Raw genomic sequence first — 18,184 nt, 5'->3', positions numbered from 1 at the left:
ACGTCTTCACGTTCTCTCATGTTTCTGGAATTACAAAACGTAATACAAGAGAACTTCAGTCAGACAGATATTTGTTGTGAAACGAAGTAGTTACAATTTCAAGCATTTTCAAGTACTTTAGCCTAAATTCCAGCACTTTTCAAACCTGGAACACAATGCAACATTAAAATTCGTCAGGTAAATGTTCATTCCCGTTTTTGAGGGGTGTTTCTTTCTACTACCACATATCGTTTCGGAGACACGGTCACTCGAGAAAGTATAAGGAGGGAGGTAACTTTTCTATGTAATGTCCGAAAATCTGAAGGCGGACCCGCAAGTCAATCAAATGACACCGCCGTCATCCATCCAGTGCTGATGAGCGCCAGTGAGAGTCATATTTCGGCCACAAAACATAGCACGCGCGTGTGTGGTTTATTATTATGATTTGACAGAATTTTCCCCCCAAAAAATCAAATGACGGAAATCCGTCATAGTGACGGAAAACTTTAACCCATGGGTTAAGCATACATAAGAAATAGAATTGGGAATGCAAATACATGAGAAGTCCTGGGAGCAGGCTGTCATTTTTATAAATTTGCTCTGCATATTTGCGGCGCGTTTTGCTTTTGCAGTGCGATGGGCTTTCAAGGCCACCATAGCATGCAATTCAGTGTGCTGCCTAGTAGTGTCCTACATCATCAGATTGCATCTGTTGGCGGCACTACTTAAGGCAGGAAATGGAAACGAATGTTAATTGAATTCTATTGCCCAAGCTTATCATTGTCATCTAGTAAAGATTTATCACGAAACAAATAGATTGTTTTATTGCCCAGCACTAAGACAGACCATACTACAGAGGCACGTATAGGCTAGCAAGCCTCTAATGAGGCTTTATTTACAGGGAGACACAACACAAATTTGTACAAGTCAAGCATTTTTGCTGCTTTGGAGAGAGCACAGCAGGAGTAGGAGAGAAAAAGTGGGAGATACCATTTATGAGTAATTTATGAGCAATTCCTTTGTTTTGGTAAAAATGTAATATTTAATTATATATTTTCTATGGTGTTAACATTCATCAGCTTATTAGAGACAAATGTCTATTACAAAAATGACTTTTTACTCATCCTGAATCTGGGTCTCAATTTAGGGGTGCTTGAGCACGTGTTCTGTTCTGAATAGATCGCAAATAAAGGTCATATTGTATTTTTCCAATACTGAAACCATTTTCCAATACTGATAAACAGTCAGACATTTTGGAACATTCAACAGAAGTGCTAATCTTGTTGGAAAATAAATAGGCGGAGCATTATATGTTCGTATGAACCCATAGTAGCAGTTGACTATTCCGGCCACTGACAAATCTGCTAGCGTAAGTATTTATAAATTGGCTAAACGCGGTAAGTTTTTGATTTATCTATGGCTGGTGTTGGTGTATTTACCTGTTCAAAGTGTGGCATGTTTTGCTTAGACCCTTTCGCCACCAACAGTAATAGTGATAGCCTTTGTGAGAGGTGCCAGTTAGTTACTCCTCTCATGGCGAAAGTGGAAAGTTTAGAGCCATGTGTCCACTCATTATTAAGGGATAGAGAACAAGAGTCAGTAATAGCTGTGGACGCGCCGGGGAGAAATAGAGCCTCCGCAACTCAGGTATTAGAGCCCTCACAGTGGGGCGAATGGGTGACGTCTCTGCGGCATAGTCGGAGAGCGAGGGCTGCAGCTAACGCAAACACTAGCCCACCAGAGCACCACTGCCCAGTTCACATGTCCAACAAATTTGCCCCGCTTAGTGAAGCACCCGCTGAGGAGCCTGTCTAACGGACTTTGGTCATAGGTGATCGTTCGGCACGTGACAGTAGCTATTCCTTTAGGGGCTCCAGCGGTTACAGTAAGTTGTTTACCAGGAGCCAGAGCACCGGACATTAGTGGCAACCTTAAACTATTAGACAATAAAAGATTTTCTAGGATAGTTATACATGTAGGGGCCAACGATATTCATCTGCGGCAGTCAGTAGTGACTAAGGCTAACATTAAAGAGGTGGTTAAATTGGCCCAGACAATGTCCGATGTGGTAATCTGCTCTAGTCCCATCCCAGTGCAGCACGGCAATGAGCAATACAGCAGGCTCACGTCGTTAACCGCTGGATGACCAAATGGTGCTCCGAAAATCAAGTGGGCTTTATTGATAATTATAAAGCACTGGAAGGCAAGCCTGGTCTTTTAGGCAGGGATGGTGTCCACCCCACCTGGGATGGCGCCGCCTTGCTATCCTGCAGCATAGCCCATAGCCTGCTAGTTAGTTGGCAGAGTAGTATTTGGAGCTGCTGACAATCCAGTCACGACCAGGCCACAGACAAACAGGCTAAACTGACTGTCTGCGAGCTGCCAAGAGGCGTCACCAAGTTCCCACAGAATTGAGACTGTGTCTGTGCCCCGGGTTAAATTAAATCATAGGAAAATAGTCCGTCCTAAGATTTTAACTAATATTCAAACCTCACATCCGATTATTACTACCTATATGACTGATCTGAAAATCAGATTCCTCAATATTCAATCGCTCAATTCTAAAGCAGCTATTGTGAACAAGCTTATAACCGACCAGAAAATTTCATAGATTTTGCAGCAAATTTAGTGGTATGCAGTGACAAAATAATAATCGTAGGAGACTTTATCATACATTTTGATAACGCGGAGGATCCGCTGACAAGGACTTTTACTTCAAAATTTAACTATGTCGGCATTATACAAAATGTAAAAGGACCTACTCATTATTGAAATCATACCTTACATTTAATTTTAACGCTGGGTATCGACGTAATTTAAATATACTCCCGCAAATTGCAGCAATCTCCGACCACTATCTAGTCCAATTCGAGCTTCATCTTAACCTAAATACCAGCTCGTCTCCTCGGCAGTGTATAAAGCACTTGATAAATTCATCAACAGCAACACATTTAACTGATTTATCCTACTCGCCATAGGATCCAGAGGAGTTAGAAAGCCTAATGACTAGTTAGAGAATACCTGCAGATCAGCTCTAGATATAGTAGCTCCACTCAAATATAAAAAGGCTAGATCTAAAAAGCTCTCCCCATGGTACACTGACCAAACTCAAAACTTAAAACAAATAGCACGTAAATTAGAGATTAGAGATCCATTAAGCTGGAAGTATTCCACTGTGCCTGGAAGGATAGTATTATTGAAAACAAAAGGGCACTCACTAAAGCACGCTCAGAATACTTAGCCTCACTGATAGAGAATAATAAAAACAATCCGAAATTTATTTTTAATACTATTTCTACAATTTCTTACAAAAAAAAAAACCAAGCAGGTACAGAATCTCAGATTCCAGTAAACCTCACTAGTAATGTATTAATTGATTTCTTTGATAATAAAACAGAGAATATTAGACAAAATATAAAACCATTTATTGGTAGTCCAACTGGTATGTCATCTGGTTTGGTCGATATTGATTTAAATTTCACATTAGGAAACACTTGATGCTTTTCAATCACTCCCACAATCAGAATTAGACTCATCCATGGAGTCACCTGACTCCATCTCTCCACCTGCGAGAGATGTGGTAGCTTTTTGCGAGAGCTCCGCAGTTACCCTCCAAATTTCACTTTTTACCACTTATGGGGGTTATTCTTGGCTGAATTGTTATATTAGTAGAGTTTAGAATAGTAATGGCGACTTCATCAAAAAAACAAGCTTCTAAACAAACTTAATACCAGATTTGTGTGGTCGAGAGCGATGAACTTTCCAAGCTAGTTAGGCTAGCAGTGGCAGAAGCTATCAAGGAAGCTCTTCCCAAATTCGTAGACGATGTGGTTGCTCAACTCTCAGAGAAAACTCATGCTATTGTGGCTGAACAAATGTCAGAAATTCGAAAAGTGATGTCTTCCATTCAGGCGGACACCTTGACGTGCATGTCGCAAATTGAGACTAGTTAACAACCATTTGACAGAAGTCGACAGCCAGCTCTCTACCTCAGTGGACAAACTCAAGGCGCTTTGCACCAAACTGGAAAACAAGATTGGTGATTTGGAGGATTGTTCGCGCAGAGACTATATAAGGATTCATGGGATTCCTGAAAACTATGAAACTGCTAACCCTCTGTCCTATTTGTCTAAAGCTATACCCAAGTGGTTCCTGGACCTAGGTTCGGATGAAATAATGCGTGCCCATCGAGTTGGTTCGGAAAGGGAAGATGCCAACCATAAGCTGATTCCACACACTATACTGCTGAAGCTGCTGCGATTCACGGACCAAATAAGATTCTAGCCGTGGCGCGTAAAACGGCGGTAGAGTTGGGTGGTAAGGCGATCCGGTTCTCCCCGGACTACAGCAAACAAACCTTTGCCTGCAGGCTGGCCTTCTCCAACATGATTGATAGGCTACAGTAAATGGGTTTCCGCATATTCTTGCAGTATCCTGCTAAATTGAAAGTGATGCGAGGTGCAGCCACTTACTTCTTTGAAACTCCACAGGAGGCAGAAGACTTTGCGCAGTCTTTCAATGGCTAAGTATTGCCAACATTTGAAAAAATTGATATTGTCTTGCAACTCTTATTGTCCGAAAGTGTCTTTTACTGTCCAACACTTGTAATTTGTGAACAGCCTGCAAATGTAGCTTATTTTTATTTGTGACTTACTAAATACAATGTGGTATACAATTGTCTGATTAAGGAGGGGTGATTGTGGGGTTTGGTTAGAGCAGTGGTTCCCAAACTTTTTCTGCCGTGCCCCCCTTTAGTAGATGACAATATTTTTGACTAGGGATGCACCCCCCTATTGACTAGGGATGCACCGATTCACGTTTTTCACTTCCGATACCGATTCAGATATCTGAGGCTTACTGATCCGATACCGATCTGATAGAGTTAAACTGTGCTGAATCGACTTAAAATATTTTTTTTTTAAACAGACATACTGAATTACAAGTTTATTGAAAACTCTGCACCAGTATAGCACACTTAAACACACACAAAAACATGTAAAAACAACACAACTTGCATTTGTTCAGTCAGTGCAATTATGAATATAACATTGAATGTAAAATAAATAATACCAAAGAACCTGAAACTTACAAAAACAATAGGTTCACAACTTTGGTCAAACGTGAAAAAAATAAACTGCAAGAAACCTTTTAAACGGTTCAAGAATTCTAAATATAATTTAAAATAAATAAGGAGATGAAATAAGAGAAACAGCAATACATATGTGGCTAGTTTGCAAGCGCAGACATCACACAGAGCACAAAGCATGTAACGGCCAGAAATATGTGTACTGTCTCTTTAACGGAGCGAGTTGAGCACGCGTATGGAATATTGTTGTTTTTTTAGCTTTCTGCCATAGACCGACTCAGACCACTGCTCTTTATTTTATTTCTGTAAGTAACGCATTCAATGAGCTTTGGACTACTCATCAGTTCATGTATGAACAGTCAAGTAGTGCTGGAGCCCAGGTTTATTTTGGTCAACCAGCAAATAAACAGACTAAGTGGAATAGCACCAGCGCGAGTACGAGTCAGTGATTCACCTCTCCTCTTAATATTGACATATGTGCACGTTTTACTTCAATCAATCAATCAAATTTTATTTATATAGCGCTTTTTACAACAGTTGTTGTCACAAAGCAGCTTTACAAGTGCCGAGTCCTAGCCCCCAGTGAGCAAGCCAAGGGCGACACTTCCAAGCTCCGCTCCCCCCCTGCAATAGCTCCGCGCCCCACCTAGGGAACTTTGGGAACCACTGGGTTAGAGGGTTGCTACTGTATTCAAGGATCACAGGTCCAATGCTTTGGGGTACACCAAGCTCGTTAGGAGCTGAAGGGGAATGTTGTGTTGGTCCGCCCTTTAGTGTTCTTTGGAGGGCTTCGGGGTCATGGCGACAGTGTTATTTGGGTGGGTATGGATCTCTTACTTTATTTTATCTAGATATCTTATTTGTAAATGACTGCACTGAAATACTTTGTTTCATTCAATTTATGTCATACATCATAGCACATCTTTAACATTATGGAAAAGCTCCATGTAATTAGCTAGAATGTAAATGGCCTTAATGGCCCTATTAAGCATGCTGCTTGCTTGAATTTCTTACATAGGCAATTAGTTGATGTTGCATTCATACAGGAATAACATCTAAGAACACAGGATACTAAACGCTTTGCAAACAAACACTATTATGTGGCATCCTCAGCATCTTTAAATAAAAAAACCAGAGGTTCATTAATAGTATTGAACATAATGGGGAAGTATGGGAGCGAAGATGGTAGAATTAAATACATTAAAACCATCATCTCAGGTCATAATTAGGGTTCACACACAGTGTGGGAAACCTATTGTAATTGCTCGGTTTTTTCTTCTTCTTCTTTAGGGTTCACACACATAGTGTGGGAAACCTATTGTATTTGCTCAGATTTTTCTTATTAGGGGTCCAAGCACCAGTGGTGCTGGAACCCTACTGTAATTGTTCCGATTATTAGGGTTTACACACGTAGTGTGGGAAACCTATTGTAATTGCTCAGATTTTTCGTATTATTAGGGTTCACACACGTAGTGTGGGAAACCTATTGTAATTGCTCTGATTTTTAGGGGTCCAAGCAACGAAGGTGCCGGAACCCTATTGTAATTGTTCTGATTATTATTAGGGGTCCAAGCACTGCACGAAACAATTTTCACGCCTACACCGTAAGTCATAGACAAAAAATTCCAATTGCATCTGATCAGTCATCTTCCATTCTACAAAGAAAATTGAAGCCCTATGCTCCGCCCCTTTGTTTTCGAGCTAATTTGGATAATATGCCCACATTTTTGAGCGCGTACTAGTCCTAGAATTTTTCACATACAAGCACATATGTGGTATCCAGCAACTCAGAAGAGTCTGAACTTTCATTCTAGTAGAGCAAAAGTGCACATTACTGCACATGGGCGTGGCCACATGCCTCAAGTCAAAGGTCAAAAATTCCTTCGCCAAAAATCCACATATTCTGTAGTATCTCATGCATGCATTCACGTATTCACTCCAAATTTCACATACATGCACCTATTGGGTGTCTAGACCTGCACATACATTTTGGTAGACATGCACACCTAGGTGGCGCTTTAACGGCCAAAAAACTCTCCTGCCCACACCAATTGGCCAAATAACTCCAAACTTGGTATGCATCCTCTACATGCACTTATGGAACAGGTCCTTGCCCTGCACCATCATATGTCCAATATGGCCACCGCTATTGACCAATCAGCTTTCAGTACACCTTTCACAAGCTTATCATATGCCAATTCACATGAAACTCACATATGTTCATCTACACACCCTCTAATACATATTAAAGTATGATGGGAATTGCACCACTAGGTGGCGCTATACTAGAAATTCCTGAATTACACTTACATGTAGAAGGACAATCATGTTCTCATATGATTCCATGCAAAATCCCTAACAACTTTGTAATTGCAAGTGCTTTGCAAAAATTACAGATTTTTGTGTATTATCCAATACGTATAATTTACACTTTTCATACTAGTCCTAGGATTTTCACTCCATCACATCAAATCACATATTGTAATATCCAGCAGCATGTGAAATGCAAAACTGGTGGAACAAATTCTAAGATTTTTGCAATTTAATATTTTTCATATGCATCACAACAGTACCGTCATGACATACGAAGTACATATTTCAAAAACTCCCCCATGTAATGTCTGATTGTTATGAAAATGGACAGACACATTCAGAAGACCACTGTGGTGATATCTGCCAAGTGTGAGCCAAATCCATCCACAACTTGATGTACTGTGAATATTTTCATTTTCCATGCTGAACATGCATGCTAATCAAAGGTCATTCTTTTCCTCAAAAGAGCTAGAGTTGAGCCTGTAATTGGGTCATCTCCATTAGCTCAATGGGTAGAGCAAGGTGCTCCCAGCCCCAACGCACGTGGACAATGGCGGTTCGAATCCCACATCGGACAGTACTCCACCATAATTTTAAAAGGCTGTTTTTTGAGCAGGTACTTCATTCACGAACGTGCTTCATATACTTTCATATACATTTCATCTAGCTTTACGTGATGTTGTGCCAGTGGGTGCCCAAATCTTGCCAAACCTAAGCTTGGACCCCGTAATTGCCGCTTGCGGCTATATTTATTATTATTATTATTATTATTAGGGTTCATACGTAGTGTGGGAAACTTGTTGTAATTGCTGGTATTTTTAGGGTTCACACACAGTGTGGGAACCCTATTGTTATTGCTCGGGTTTTTCTTTTATTATTAGGGTTCACACACGTAGTGCGTTAGTGTGTTTTTGTTAGCGTTTTTCTTCTTATTATTATTATTCTTTTGCCAATTTTCCTGTATATAAATGATACTGCAGCCTAAACCGTAAGGCCTAGACACACCAAACTTGCCAAGACAGATCTCTAGGTCAAAACGACCACACTCACTTATAGGGACTCACATTGGCCTAATGGTGGCGCTATAGCACACTAAGTGACCTTTTGGCCCATAAGTCATAGAAACAAAATTCCACTTCCTATGCATTCCTTGGCTCAATTCAATAGGACATTTTTCATATACAACTATGAAGCTCTGCCCACTTAGATTTTTTTGCTAATTTGCATAATATGCGAAACCTACTTTTGCCTACTACTCCTTGGTTTTTCATCTGATCACCACAATCTTGGTATTAAACTACTCAGAAGAATCTCATTATCGACAACATTGTGACATTTCCATACAGTCTGACTATCACATGTCAATCAATAGCTCTGAGGCGTGGCCAAATTTACTTCAGCAGCTATATCTCAGCAATGCTTTGACCAATTTTCATGAAACTTGATACACTGATAGGGGACATGATTTTGAGGTCAGAGGTCAAAGGTGGACATGATTATTCAATAGGGGGCACTATCACATGGAAAAAACTGTTTCTCATGAACCATGGGTCACATCAAACTAAAACTTTACATGCATCATCATGGGGTCAAGTGGTATCAAGAGACACAATGATGATGTTATCACTCAAAAAACATGGCCGCCATTCGCCACTTAATTGGTTTTGGCCATTTGACAGACTTATCATAGGTACATACACATGAAACTGACATGGTATGTTCATGTACACACCCTCTAAAACATACTCATGTTAGAAGGGAATTGCACCACTAGGTGGCGCTATACTAGAAAATCCAGAATTTCTCCTACATATTTTCACTTATCAAGAAAAGCTTGGACTCGTATGATTGTATGCAGAATTCCTAGCAACTTTCTAATTACATGTGCTTTGCATAAATGTACCACTTTTTCACTATTATCAAATATTTATAACTTGTCATTTTCATACTAGTTTTAGCATTTTAACTCCATCACACCTTAAATCATACCTTGTAATACTCAGCAGACTCTGAAATGCTAAGATTATCGAGAAAATCCTAAGGTTTTCACAAATTAATATTTTTCATTTGCATCACAATGCTACCATCATAACACATAAAATTCACATTTCAATAACTCTGCCATACTATGTCTTATTGTTATGAAAATTGACATCCACATTCACATGACCATTGTGGTGGTATTTGCCAAGTTTGAGCAAAATCCATTCCCAAACGGCTCTACAGTGAATATTTTCATTTTCCATACTAAGCAGTGCAGGGAAGGATAGAGAGCTGTTAAGCCACACACGCTTGCCATTCTCACAAACACTGAGTGCCCCCCCTCCACTCCCCCCACACTCACCCATCCTTCTAACAATTTACAACCCATGGGCTCTGCCTACCCCCCCTCTCTCTCTCTCTTTCACATGCACTCACAAAAACACAGGCCTCTCTATAGGTTTCACATACAGACTAACTCTAGCCATTACTACCTATTAACCAGTGACTAATATACAGATATTTCGCTTCTTTTTTTCCCCACACACACTCACACAGGACCAACCTATATGCTTCATATATACATTTCTCTAGCCATTTCCTACACACTAACCGATACTTGGCTTAATTTTTTCCATCCACACTCTCAACACATGCCCTCTATATATCCTGTTATGACATAAGAGAAGACAGATATGTAATTCACATTTCACACACAACCTCTATATAACTCTGCATGCTTTACTTATCATCAAAGTTTTGTTAAATACACATTCTTAGTGGCATCCCTACTATGGGCACAACAGTGAGAACATTTCAGAGTAGGAACCAGAATGAAAGCAGTATTGATACATCTTGAACAGGCAAAGATAAGATTTTTGTGTTATTGTATGGTAAGCCATCATTCTCTGGTTTGTGTGTGTGTCAGTGTGTCAGTGCTTTTAAGCTCATCTCAGCATGTGATTTAGTTGTATGGTCTGAATCATTTTGCCAATATCTTCCAAACTGTATGGCCTAGAAACAAAATTCTACTTCTGTTGCATTCCTTGGCTCAAGACAAGATGTACTGCTTACAACAACACACAAACACACATACACAAAAAGCTTATCACAGCATGTCATTTACTTCTATGATCTGAATCATTTTGCCAATTTTTTGGGCTTTTTTGTCTTTTCGTGTGTGAATCCGCAATTGCCGCTTGCGGCTATATTTGATAATTACAATTATTTCCATTTATTTATAAAAATGATAACATGAAAAGGTAACCTTTTCATCCACTTGCACAATGACGAAACTTGTCAATAGAATAATCGGTAATAATTTTATAATTAAAAACTCTAAGGATTCTGAATCAAATTAAGAGGTTTCTTTCTCTGCCTCCAGTTTCCAACTTTACTCCTATAGCTTGTAACCATTGTTTTGCTCCAGGCCAGTTAGATAATGTGTTTCTTGCATGGAGAAAGAGGGATTTACAGTGCATCAAAGATTTTTATTTTGACAATAGCTTTGCAGGACAAGCGTCAATAGTTCTGTCCTGTGTTGCATGACTATTGGGTTGGTATCTTCCATTGGTTCTCTGAAGCATTCTGGAACATTGTCCCAGATTACAAACTAGCTGTCGGGTATAGTGGCAGCTAAAAAAGTCACTTTTGTCTTGGAAATGAGATGTTAGTCATTATAAAAATTGATCGATTACATTGCGATGACACGAAATCAAATAAATGCTTCCAGAGTGTCTGGGGAGTGGTTTTTAACTATTTGGAGGGGACTTAAACTGATACCAGTCCCAGTCTGATATTGGATATATTCCAGCTTGATTTATTTTCATTGATCCTTTGTAATGCTTGAATTTGACCGCCTGTATTATGTTTATGTATTTATCTATTTTATTTATTTATTTTTCTTTCCCTTTTTAGCTTTAAATGCTTGGGTGTTGGTTACTATTCCTGATCGCGTATTGTCATTATTAGTATGATAGTATATATAGTTTAATAGTATAATAGGTTGTTTTTGTGTGATACCTTATAAATAAAGTATATAAAAAAATAAAGCACTGCACGGGCGTGCTCCTGATTACCTCCAGGAACTTATTTCCTATTATGAACCCCCACATCCACTAAGGTCACAGGGTGCTGACCTCTTATTAGGTCCAACAATTAATAAGGTAACAGCAGGCCTTTTCTTATAAGGCCCCCCAGCTTTGGAATACCCTTCCAGAATGCGTCTGGGACTCTGACACAGTCTCAATCTTTAAGTTTAGGTTGAAAACCTACTTATTTAGTTTGGCGTTTGATAACTAATATGCCCCCTTAGATAAAGGTAAAGATCCAGGGGATCATAGGCAAAGGGTTTTATGATAGACTGGGGCGCTGGTGTGGTCATCCTTTCACTGCACGTGATCACTCAAGTTTGTTGACAGTGCAGTTGATGGATGCCAATGTTTCAGAATGCTCTCAAGTCTATGTTACCTTCTGGTTCTGCCTTTTCAGCTACGCTGTAATAATTTAATTTAATGCCGGAGTTGCTGCCAAACTCCAGAAATGTTTATAATTTCATCTGTCCCGCATATGACATCATTAGGGTTGCAACGGTATGAGGTTTTCACTGTATGATAACCGTCTCAGAAAATACAGCGGTATCACGGTATCCTAGTTTGTTACATATATTATTAAAAGATACACTGCCCCTTAAAGAAATTACAAGTTTTCTAAAAATAAGCTATACACATGTTTATATAAATTAGAGGTGTACTCAACTAAGGATTTTCATAGTCGAATCTGATTCGTCAGCTTTTCCCTTTAGTCGACTAATAGTCGAATCGGGTTTATTTTTATTTTGAGGACCTTAAACGGGATCCTGTTCTCATTCAAAACTTTTTTCCTCTTCAAATTAAAAACCTAAAACACTCAGATAAATGAATAAACACGGTAGGTTGGTTTATTCAGCTTTAATTTATTTACTTATTTATTTTTTGAGAACATTAGAGTTAACGTTAGAGAACATTAACCGTCAGTGCGCATTGCGCATATCGAACTGTCAGACAGGCACTGTGCAAAATGTCAAAAATATTTTAAATAAAATATGCCTGCCTGAAAATATTTTAAAAATTGCCACACAACAGCAAAAATATATAAGGAAAGGTTTAAGTAACGGGGTTTAAAAGCAAACAACAACAAAAAAGTTTATAGGATTACTTGCCGAGACGCACCGCAACGAAACGAGACGACACGACCGAAACGACAAACGGCTGAACTGTTTTTTTTCGCCTTACGCGTTTTAAATGGTATGCCATGTTGGTTGTTGTCGTGCGAAATGAAAGACGTTGATGACATAACTTGCACTTTACTTTGTTTGAGTCATCTTTATCTTTTTCAAAATATTTTTGAAGTTTTTTAGTAGCCTTTATAATCTCGGCAGATGCTGCGCGTATTCTGTAGCGTGTTCAGCTCCGCTCATTTGGATTTTGGACACAGGGTGTGATTTATTAATGTGTAGTAAGGAAGATGCCTATTGTTAATGCGCAAATATCATCATAAAAATATTTATTAACAGAAATTAGGATGATTTTATTTGACAAAAGGCTATATATAACGAAAACAAAGACATTTCATATAACAACTAATTCTTAGCTGCATCCTTGGGCGCCCCCATGCAGAATGGTACATTCGACTATGGCGTTCATAGTCGACTAGGGGGTATAGTCGACTATAGTCGAATCAGCGACTATTGCAGGTCACCCCTAATATAAATACTGCAAAATTGGAGAAACCTAAATCATGGATGTCAGTAGGCCTACAATTATTTAAGTTTCAATTATTTAATATCTGATAAACTGAGCCTGGTTCAGTGTCTGATCAACAACTGTTGTAAATGTCCTTTTTACTGCCAAGTTGGAATATAACCAGATACTGTAGAAAGAGATGATTTATTTCTGACATGATCCTCACAATAGAGATTTCTATTTTAAGGTTTTCACCCCGAGTCTGGTTTTAACATATAAAAAACAGGCACGTCAGAATTTGAAAATTAAAGCATGTAAATTAATGGTGTCTTTCACATCCAGTGAAAGCAAGTACCTTAAAAAGCTAGGTTATACTTTGTGTGTGACCGTAGCGTGAGACTCCGCACACCTCCCGCAAACAGCGGAGGCGTTTATACTTGCCGCATCACATTCTTTGCAGTGTTGTGCGAAACGATATGTGGCAATATAAAGAAACACCCGTCAAAAACAGGGGAAGGAACATTTACCTGACGAATTTTAATGTTGCTTTGTGTTTCAGGTTTTAAAAGTGCTGGAATTTAGGCTAAAGTATTTGAAAATGCTTGAAATTGTAACTACTTTGTTTCACAACAAATAGCTGTCTGACTGAAGAGTTCTCCTGTATTACGTTAACAAATACGAGCCTCTTGTAATTCCAGGACAAAACATGAGAGAATGTGAAGACATTAAGATTGGGCGTTTTGAAAATCAACAACCATTAAATAATGTGATGAAAAGCAAATTATTTCTAATCATTTTGAGTACATGTATATTCGCGGCACGCACAAAGTTACAAAATTCGAGAGGTGCACGACCTTGCGAATCAACAGCACGTGAGGCCCTCGCGCACGGGCGGAGGCACCGCAATTACATCATTTTCGCCGCTGATTTTAGTTTAGCCTTTTTTTGTTAAAAAATTTGTTAAGTCTGATGCACTTTTTGCCATTCTCACCGCTGTGTGCTCAGTAGCTGAACCGGAACGGAGTTGCGCATGCGTGGATGAGTTTCTCCGCTGGCTTGTCTTTTACCGCTAATAAGCAAATGCATACAGTATGATAACCATGCATTTTAATACCGTGGTATACCATGAAACAGGTTACCGCTGCAACCCTAGACCTCATACAGAGCTAATCTTCCGTTTTATCTTCTCCACATGACTGCCTGCCTATCCACATGGACCCCCCCCCCCCCCCTACACTTGTAAAGCTGCTTTGTGACAACAAAAAAAGTGTAAAAAGTTGTAAAAAGTGCTATATAAAAAAATTTGATTGATAGCATGGTTTGCTTCTGTTGCATACTGGATACTGTACAGCATTCTACTACAAGGGCAAGTATGCAGTATACAGCATGTACTAGTAGGCCATTTTGAACATAGTGCGAGATACACTTAGCAAAGTGTATAGCTATGGTTTCTGGGTGCAACTCGCCTGGGAACTTCAGTTCCTCATTACATTCACTGGTCTTCACGTCCCTATAGGATGTACCGTATATTCTCCGTGTGACTGCACGCACCAAACCGTGAGCACTGTACTGTTCGATATGAGTACATTTTTTCTTAATTTAATCTTAGTCAAAAAAATTTTAAATTCATTCTCTCTCTCACGCTCTCTCTCTCCCCATCTCTCTCACACACACACACACACACACACACACACACACACACACACACAGTAAAACACACTTTATCATGTGTCACTATAGACACCTGGTTCAATCATATAAGAATAAGTATTTAAAAAATTACGAATTGATATAAAAAAAAAGCTCACATTTTCCTTTGAGAAAACCCTTGTGAAGCAGAGGTAACGTGTCACTTTAGATTTGAACAGGCCATCTTTCCACAAATCAGCATCAATTCCATCGGTGGTTTGAGCAACCTGTGGAGAAAAAGATGCAAAAATGGAACTGAAACTAAACATGAATTTCTTGCAATATTTTCACTTTCCTACATTCCATTTCTGTTTTAGATCATGATGGCACTTGCTAAGAAAGTAATAATTAGTACTGTATATATCTGAGGAAAAAAAGAATAAAAATAAGAATGAAAGTCAGTTAGAGTTTTCATTTTTTATGAAACGAATGTACAATACATCATTTTCTTAAATATTCCCTTGTACATGTATTGTATTTAGTACATATCACTGAGCATGCCCAAATCCCAGTGCCTGTGCTGTCCGAGTCAGGGTGAAGGTTTTCATTTCATTTTCAAAGGAGGTTAATAATGTTTTTTGTCATTCAGACTCAACAAATAAAATGAATGGATAGTCATTCAAAAAACATTAAAGCATTATATTATGTCTTATGCACATCCAAGCATTTGTGTTTCATTATAAACAAATACATTATGTAGATTTTTTATATCTAGTTATCTTTATTTACAATCAGACATTCTGGTTGTACCAATGTCCTTACTATTAAAAGTTTAGCTAAAATTAATTCATGGTTGGGTTCATATATTTGTCTTGTATATATAACGATATATATATAATATATATACTAACCAATATATAACTGCCAATACTGATACCGATACAAACACCGATGTAAGGGCTCTTTAGTTCAGGGGTTCTCAACTGGTCTCAGCCTGGGACCCACATTTCTCATTGTCATTAAGTCGAGACCCAGTTTTATACTGTACAAAAAAGGGTAAACAATTGGTGGTTACCATGGCAGCAAGATTGGTTTGCATGCTGGGCTCCAGACAAAAAAAATTCTCAAGGAGCCAGTAGGTCCTAAAAGGAAAAAATCAGGCACCAATAATAATATACAAAATAATAAGCATTGCAACACTCATATCAGATCAGCTGTTATTTAGGATTTTTGCCATCCAACATGCCTGATGTCTTTCTCTTCATTGTAACTGTGGTGAAGTAGGTTTCATGTTCGCATATTTGGAATTAGACATTTTATTTGAAATGTACTACCGTCACTGTCTATAAATGATCTTAACATGGACAAAAGTGGTGGTCGTAAAGGCCCCAGAGCACTGTGCACTCTGTTTTTCTGCAACAATTTCAATAGTTTTTAATTGAACCTTAATATAAACCTTAACATAAAAACAACTTGTTTTTATCTTATGAAGTGCATTTTGACACATATTTCAATAGCTTTTTAAATGTCCATCATAAGAGCATAAAACATGTTATAGTACATTAAGTGCATCCTAATCAACAACCTTGTTTTGTGGACTTATGATAGACCGTTTATGTACGTTTAAATCAATGATGGTTTAAATTGATGTCCACACACTTAGTCTGTATTGTCTATCTTTTTGCATGCTTCTACCCAAGACGAATGCATGCAAGCACCTACAAGCACCTGGGAGATGGTCTGGCTTGCCGGTGGATGTACTGATGCAGGGGTTGGATGTGCCATTTCCGAAAGAGGACGTGCTGATGCTAGCTCCTACCTGAGGCACATCGAAGGGACTGTGACTACTTGGCTGGGGAACAAGTACTTTAACTTTATCTGTAGAGCCATCCCGCACACCACGGACTTGTGCTAATGGGCCACCCAATGGAGGATGGGTTCCCTTTTGAGTCTTGGTCCTCCCAAGGTTTCTTCCTAATCCCCACCATCATAGGGAGTTTTTCCTTGCCACTGTCGCCTTTGGCTTGCTCATCAGGGATCTGGACCCATACGATTGTAAAGCTGCTTTGTGACGTGTTGTGAAAAGCACTATATAAATAAAATTGACTTTGACCGTTTAAAAGCTATTGAAATATTTGACAAAAACTGACCCCCGCAAATTGGTGCAAGGTATAAATACCCATCTTTTAGTTGTAGGTTGTTATTTAGGATGGACTTAATGTAATACAAAATATAGCCGCAAGCGGCAATTACGGGGTCCAAGCTCAGGTTTGGCAAGATTTGGGCACCCATTGGCACATCATGTAAAGCTATATGAAATGTATATGAAAGTATATGAAGTATATATTCTAGTATAGCGCCACCTAGTGGTGCAATTCCCATCATACTTTAATATGTATTAGAGGGTGTGTAGATGAACATAATATGTGAGTTTCATGTTAATTGGCATATGATAAGCTTGTGAAAGGTGTACTGAAAGCTGATTGGTCGATAGCGGCGGCCATCTTGGATATATGATGGACCTGTGCCATAGGTACATATAGATGATGCATACCAAGTTTGGAGTTATTTGGGCAATTGGTGTGGGCAGGAGAGTTTTTTGGCCGTTATAGCGCCACCTAGTTGTGCATGTGTGCCAAAATGTATGTGCAGGTCTAGAAACCCAAAAGGTATATGTGTGTGAAATTTGGAGTCATTAAGTAAAAGCATGCCTGAGATACAGCAGAATATGTGGATTTTTGGCGAAGGAATTTTTGACCTTTGACTTGAGGCATGTGGCCACGCCCATGTGCAGTAATGTGCACTTTTGCTCTACTAGAATCAAAGTTCAGACTCTTCTGAGTTGCTGGATACCACATATGTGCTTGTATGTGAAAAATCCAGGGACTAGTTCGCGTTCAAAAATGTGCGTATTTGCATATTATGCAAATTAGCTCGAAATGTAAGGGGCAGAGCTTATGGCTTCAAATTTATTTTTTGTAGAATGGAAGATGACTGATCAGATGCAATTAGAATTTTTTGTTTATGACATACGGTGTAGGCGTGAAAATTTTTTGCGCTCTATAGCGCCACCTATGGGCGGATCGGGCTGGCATGTTGCGCCTGAGTAGCAGAGAGGAGTACTACAAGTTGGCCAAAGGAGAAGTCTGTAGGTGTTACGGTTTAGGCTGCATGATGCATTTTAGCAGACTGAAAGCTGATTGGTCGATAGCGGTGGCCATATTGGACATATGATGGTGCAGGTCAAGGACCTGTGCCGTAGGTGCATATAGATGATGCGTACCAAGTTTGGAGTTATTTGGCCAATCGGTGTGGGCAGGAGAGTATTTTGGCCGTTATAGCACCACCTAGGTGTGCATGTCTGCCAAAATGTATGGGCAGGTCTAGACACCCAATAGGTACATGTGTGTGAAATTTGGAGTGAATACGTGAAAGTATACCTGAGATATAGCAGAATATGTGGATTTTTGGCGAA

At 39.1% G+C, this 18,184-nt stretch overlaps 1 protein-coding gene across 4 annotated transcripts in view; it reads right to left on the bottom strand.

The window, feature by feature from the left end:
* mvb12ba (multivesicular body subunit 12Ba) overlaps positions 1 to 18,184 on the bottom strand; it is a 91,557-nt gene that overhangs the window by 62,760 nt on the left and 10,613 nt on the right. For all 4 annotated transcript variants that reach the window (XR_013132349.1, XM_077012110.1, XM_077012109.1 and 1 more), the window contains exon 3: positions 14,889 to 14,996. Coding sequence is in view for 3 of the 4 variants with exons in the window: in XM_077012110.1 (XP_076868225.1) it covers positions 14,889 to 14,996 (108 nt within the window). In the remaining variant the exon portion in view is untranslated. The remainder of the gene's footprint in view (positions 1 to 14,888; positions 14,997 to 18,184) is intronic.

The sequence above is a fragment of the Brachyhypopomus gauderio genome, chromosome 7, assembly GCF_052324685.1.
Source record: "Brachyhypopomus gauderio isolate BG-103 chromosome 7, BGAUD_0.2, whole genome shotgun sequence".
NCBI lineage: Eukaryota > Metazoa > Chordata > Actinopteri > Gymnotiformes > Hypopomidae > Brachyhypopomus > Brachyhypopomus gauderio.
Note: the sequence above shows the minus strand (reverse complement) of the source record. Positions and strands in the feature narration are given on the sequence as shown.